Source organism: Pezoporus occidentalis, unplaced genomic scaffold (genome assembly GCF_034315485.1).
Source record: "Pezoporus occidentalis ecotype Australia unplaced genomic scaffold, CSIRO_AGI_Poc_V1 ctg26, whole genome shotgun sequence".
In the NCBI taxonomy this organism is placed as follows: domain Eukaryota; kingdom Metazoa; phylum Chordata; class Aves; order Psittaciformes; family Psittacidae; genus Pezoporus; species Pezoporus occidentalis.
This window is the reverse complement of record NW_026914502.1, coordinates 5,635,792-5,642,230: the sequence shown is the minus strand read 5'-3', so window position 1 is coordinate 5,642,230 and position 6,439 is coordinate 5,635,792. Positions and strand designations below refer to the sequence as shown.

General features: G+C 42.5%; 1 protein-coding gene across 2 annotated transcripts; it reads left to right on the top strand.

Moving 5' to 3' along the window:
* The first annotated feature begins 212 nt into the window (after positions 1-212).
* On the top strand, positions 213-4,312 carry TMEM139 (transmembrane protein 139). Of its 2 annotated transcripts, none has more exons than XM_062624045.1 (4): positions 213-256; positions 385-730; positions 1,713-2,021; positions 3,367-4,312. In XM_062624045.1, the coding sequence occupies exons 3-4, from the start codon at positions 1,774-1,776 to the stop codon at positions 3,773-3,775; spliced, it is 657 nt and encodes a 218-aa protein (XP_062480029.1). In that variant the 5' UTR covers positions 213-256; positions 385-730; positions 1,713-1,773; the 3' UTR covers positions 3,776-4,312. The 2 variants fall into 2 exon arrangements, with proteins under 2 accessions (XP_062480029.1, XP_062480030.1); XM_062624046.1 differs by having other exon boundaries at positions 215-343; positions 627-730.
* The last annotated feature ends 2,127 nt before the right edge of the window (positions 4,313-6,439 follow it).

The following is a 6,439-nucleotide window of genomic DNA, read 5'->3' as shown; positions in this document are numbered from 1 at the left end:
ATCAGTACCCCTCATTCCCAGACACATCAGGGCATAAAAAGGAATTTAACTCATCCCTCTGTGAAATAATAAACCATTGCCTCCTTTGTAAAACCAAAAGGGATAAAACAACATGTGACAAACAGCACGCAATCAGGATCAAAAAATGTACAGATTTCCATTTTACAGAACTCATAAGAGTTATGTGTGGGCCACGTGACATGGGCTGGGCCAGCAGCCGTTCCTGCTTTGTGAGGCAGAGATCAAGATTCCTCTGGTTCGCAGGGTGGTGGTGGTGGAAGAACATAGTTTTCAGGGCGGTTTATCTCACTAAAGTAAAGCAGACCAAACAGATCCGACACAGGTAAGCACTCCCCCACTGCTCACTCCGCCCTCTTTCCTCAGGAGTTTCCTGCTTTTGTGGGATAGACCTAGAAGAGCTGCAAAAGCGTAGAAGGTATGTGATCGTCTAGAAATTGCCTTGGATTAAGAACCTGGAAAAACAAGGTTTCACACTCAAAACTCGTACAACAGCATCTTCCCATCATTCAGCAGTGGCTGGCTTTTAGTTTCAAAAGAAATCTTTATTGCCTCCCTAGAAGAAAACTCAGAAGGAGGGAGAGTTTGTACCAGTGTCCCATCCTCAGGTCAGAAGGAAAAGGAGCAAGGACAAAAGCGCTTGCACATTTTTCCTTGTGATGAAGAGAGAACGTAAAACATGACTGTTTCTACCTACCAAAACCTGTCTCTGGTAAGTATAACCTGAAAAACAATGTAGTTCTTTTTCTGGCATTTGTATATATATATATATATATATATGTATCTATTTGTGCTCTAACAGGGCAACCTACTTTGTGTGCAAAAGCACACAATGTAACATATATGTATGTATTTGTTAGGAGATGCATTCTCATAAAAATGCCCATTGTGTCATGCTTTTGTCATGCTTTTTGACAGTGTCTTCATCAAAACAGTGGGATATGTGTAGGTTAGTGTAACACATGCAAAGTGACATGCAAAAATTGTTGAATACAGATCCCTGGTATGTGTTTCGTATTGACTGCACACAGTGCAACTGCTGTCTCCTTCCCAGAGATGCGGTTTGGAATGGGGGACAGAAGGGGCTCTCATGCCTGAGGACAGTGCAAAAATATCACATCAACGGAAAAAGAACTGACGATATAGGCAAATATTCAAACACATGCCTATGTTTTGCAAAAACCAGCTACATCTAGAACCTAAAGTAATGTTATTGCTATAATGCTACACTGAAGCTAGGTGTTCTATTTACTAGAGCTGACAGCCCCATTAATAAGGCTACTTCCAGGATCTGAACTAGTATCTGAATGTTTGCTATGCAACGTACAAATGTCCTAGAATTAACCTTTAAAGTTATTCTGTGTTTAATAATAACCACGAATCTGCATCCTAGACTGCTCTAAGTTCTATTAAGAAGCCCTTTTTAGATGAGCCTGGCAATAAGTGCTTATGGTCTATTTATGCATTTTAGGTCTGTGTGATCAAATGCTCCCATTATTCAGTATGCATTCACATAGGAAATCCTAGTACATTTACACTGGCATGCATTTATGCACGCATTTCCCTAGGATATTATGTATGTGCATAGCTGCATGTTCTCATGATGGCATGTACTCAAGTATGTATGTTCTTATTTTGGTCATGATACTTATGACTTCTGTTTTATGTTGAAAAAACTATTCCATCTTCCACAGATGTCTGTCCCCTTAACTGCTCATCTGTTTTCAAGTGTCTGCTACCAGCATCTGTACTGCCATGTGGTTAGAGACACAGTGGAAGAACATCCGCCAAGCCTTGTTGCTTCTTTTCACTGCTGCTCTTCTCATTGGGGTCACCATGCTGGCCATTTCATCCAACATCAATCCAGTAGGCTATTTCTTCCTAGGGGTAGGGGGAGTGTGCCTGATCGGCTATTTGCTGAGTGTGTTTGTTGAGTGTTACCTGAGGAATCGACAGCGACGTGACGCAAACGAGGTATCTCCAAACAGGCAAAACCAAGCAGGGTAAGCAGCAACCTGGCTATTCCTCTTACTTTAACTCTCTCCTGAGTCATGGCCATTTTACATATTGTTTTGCTGTCTTTCTCCTAGGACACAAAACACAGACTCTGTTCCAGAAGTCTAAAGTTCTTTTTCCATAGTTTTCCTTCATTCTTCAGGTGGAGGTTGCAAATGTCTCTGCCATGCGTGTCCTGTATCCTGTTCGATATATATTTTCTTCCCCCCCCCCCCCCCCCCCCCCCCCCCGGGAACTGATCCACTAACAATTTCCAGGGTTAAACAGATCCAGGCCCAGTTTTATGTTTCTTTGAGTAATTAAGTCTTGCCAAACAATGAGTCAGACAAGGAAAAAGAAAAACTGCTGAGGCAATACTGAATCTTAGCTGGGTTTAGCTCTATAAACTTTATCTGTAAAGCAACTGTGCCTCAGCAAACTTTTAAAAAGGAACCTGTAACTGGGAGTGTTTCCAGTCTTAAACACCCAATTACATGCTGATAAACCCTGATTTTGAGAGGCTCTGAATTCTTCCACATCTTTTTGGCTTCACGCACATTTGCAGGTTCTCAGTGTCATCTAATTTTAACCCCTATTTACCTACTGCAGTTGAAGAGTTTACTTGTCTCTTTGCTTCCTTGTCTGTATACTCCACATAATCATTATCATATTCATAAATGACTTGACATTCTTAAATACAGGGTTTGTAAGAGGGGAAATATTATTGTTTCTTTTTAGAAAGAGTAAGTAAAAAGGAGTCTATATTGAGCTTTGCTAGCTTGGGAACTCACTAGAAGAAAATTAGTATGTTTATTTAAAAATGCAACCTAGAAAGGAAAATGTTTCTAAAATAACATTTTCCTCTGTAGATACTCTTTTTAACACAAAATAATTAGTCTTTTTTAAACTAAATGAAAATACTTGGGCTTTTTTCCTTTTAAAATAGACAAACATTGAGCTAATGTATTAAAAAAGCAAGGTCCTGTTTTATTCCAAGAAATACTTAGTAGCAATTCTTAATAGTAAATTTTAACTGGTAGGAGATTTAAAATGAGGGACCATCAAGCCAAACCTAGGACACTGATGAACAGTGTGGGTTTCCTCACTTATTCCGGAGCATGTGGATGAGAATGAATGAGCCATTCTCTAGACCATGAAGCGAGATACTAAGTTAGCTGTACAAGTGAGCTGATCCAGTGGCACAATATCACATACAGTAAACCCATGTGAGAGATAATGTCTCAGCCCCATCTATTGATTGGTCCCAATAGTACATTATCTGGACTACCTGCTTCTGCATAAACTAAGCAGTAAAATAATCACTGTAACTGCCATTCCTCTTTTTGTGCATAGGGTGAACGCTGCCTATGAAGCACCCACCTATGAGGAAGTGATGACCATGTCAGTTCCAGCAATATGGACAATTGCATCCAATCCAGGCTTAGTGCCCTCGCCACTGAATGAGCCTCCTCCTTACAACGTAGTTATTGAATCATCCACCCAAGAAGAGATTATGGTGGAGGCTCTCAGGATGTCAGTGGCATCAGACACAGGGCGAACCTCTGAGACAGATACAGGACCCAGGATGCAGTTGCAGCTGGTGCTGCCCCCAAGACTGCAGCGGTTTGTTTCGGATATCCATGAAGTGAAAGGTGTTGAAGACAGGTTTGAACCACTGGAGCCACTCACTCCACCACCTGCTTATGAGAGTGCTGTCAACGATGATGTCTTTGAAGATGCTTTCCAGCCCTCCATATTATGATTCATTTCACCTTCCAGGAATGCAGAACGAAATCCTCTGCCCAATATAGAATGCTCCTAGAAGGTGAAAGAGCTGAGATATTTCACACCACAAACTGTACAAATTTGCCTCACCATTCTTTGAACCAGAGCTGAGCTAGAGGCACAGCTTCTGATGTCACTAGAACTTTTTGCACAAAATACAAACCAATGCAATACCACAGTGCTTTGTCTTAGCAGATACATAAAACCACTGGGAGGAAAGCCATGTTATACCTGGCAACAATTCTTAAACTGGAGAGACACCTTTATGGAGGAGGAATGTGAATCCTGAGAAAAGGTTTCCAAAGGACCTCTGAAGAAGGACTGTAGGATGCAGTCAGGAGAAGTTGCCTGGGATAGGGGAAAAATAGAAACAGCACTAAGTAGATTCTGCCTGTGCATTACAAACAGCTTTGCAATCATCAGTCACCCTAAAACGCCTACTGAGAGACTGAGGCTGCAGTTCCCCCGAGTTGCTGCTTTGCAGCAATACAAATTTATAGTCTACACTGTTTGTTGCTACCCCTCTGCTGCACTTGCTGGGCATCCTTTGCTGTGCTCCACTACATCTGACTGAGGGAAGGATGGCTGTCTTCATCTAAAAGCTGGCACCACCTCATACTTGTCTCCTGGGATTGAAAAGCTGATGGCAAGCATGGCACCATGAAATTACTTCAGTCCTTCACAAGGTTCTTACCCACACAGCCTGCAGTGGTGGACAAGAGGGAGATAATAGCAGCTTTTTTCCTGTAAGAGGAGCTGGCAATGGGATGTGTACACACATACATGTCCTCTGCCTGAACCCCTGCTCTTTGCAGCTCTACAGGAGGGTGTGTTTTTCAACTGTACTACAGGCCCAAACAGATGACTCAAGATACTTTATTGTTATCATGGCAAGCATTTGCACCTCCAGCTCTCCATAATGCTGCCATGCATGGAGGCTTCTCTCTGGACTCTGCAAAGGGCCAGTCCATCTGCCAAGGCCACAGCTGCAGCAGAGCACCCTGGAGAATAACAGCTTTGAGGCACATGTGGTGTTCTCGTGGCTCTAGGCTGGAGCCAGGTTTCAGCTCTCACTGATCAGTGATGCTGTGCGGTCATTTACAACGGTAGAGCTAACCTGATAGGCTGTGCAGGGTTAAAGCAGTCTGCAGCATGCAAAGAATCATTCATGTCTGGCGAGTGTCCAAATATAAGCAATGAAATAAGGTGGTCTGAATCTCTTTATGAAGGAGAGCAGCAATGATCAAAGCTGTGTCTCATATGACTGCATCACCTTTAATTCATATGAGAAACCATCAAACCACAGGCTAGAAGTAAATAAATTCTTATTGTTTGATTCTTTTAAGATCAAAAAAAGAAAAAAAAAAACCAAACCCCTTTTTATGTTGTTTATAAATAAACCACATTAAAAATACCTGGTGGCATCATTAGTTTTTCCTCCCAAAAGAAACACCCCAGAAAGCCATGCTTTTGCCTGCATTCAGCTTATCTGAGAATCTTGGCGTAGAAAGTGGAGTTTAATTTCTAAATCTACAACTGAATCACTTTACTATCATTAATGATGCAGCTATGATGACACTATTATTATAGAATGAGATATAAATCTGCTGATAGATGAAGTGTGATTTCTTTAAAGGCAACCACTTTGTGCATTTCCCTCCTATATCTGCAAACACAAAAGAACAAACCACAATCAAAAACAATACACGTATACCACACAGTAATAGAAAGAGAGTGTGAACTGGGCCACCCAGGACCTTTCTGAGTGCACCAAACTGCCAGGAGTCAGGAAGAAATTCAGGCAGCCAGCACAGACAAAAACTGGTCAAAACAAAGGCCAAAATGTCACCAGTTTTGATCACTGGGATTTTTACCTTTTCAAGTTATTCAAGCCTTTGGACTTGTGTTAAGTTTTAGCATGTGAAACTCCTGTACACCAAGGAAAAACTATCTGGAGCTTTACATGACAAGAGCTGTAAATTTGCTTCTGCTAAAAGGATTTTCATTTGCTTCTCCCTTCATATTTCAAGTGTACTCTGCACAACCCATGTGCTCCCTTCTCCCATTTAACTACGGAACATTACTTGAGCCCTTTATCAAGGAGCGTGACCGGCAGGTCGCAGGAGGTGATCCTGCTCCTCTACTCTGCTCTCGTGAGACCTCACTTGGAGTATTGTGTGCAGTTCTGGTGTCCTCAACATAAAAAGGACATGGAACTGTTGAACAAGTCCAGAGGAGGCCACGAAGATGATCAGGGGACTGGAGCACCTCCCGTATGAAGACAGGCTGAGGAAGTTGGAGCTGTTCAGCCTGGAGAAGGCTGAGTGCAGACCTCATAGCAGCCTTCCAGTGTTTAAAAGGGGCCTATAGGGATGCTGGGGAGGGACTCTTAAATAGGGACTGTAGTGACAGGACAAGGCGTAATGGGTTAAAACTTAAAACAGGGGAAATTTAGGTTGGATATAAGGAGGAAATTCTTTACTGTACGGGTGGTGAGGCACTGGAATGGGTTCCCCAGGGCAGTTGTGAATGCTCCATCCCTGGTGGTGTTCAAGGCCAGGTTGGACAGAGCCTTGGGTGCCATGGTTTAGAGTGAGGTGTCCCTGCCCTTGGCAGGGGGGTTGGAACTGGATGATCTTAA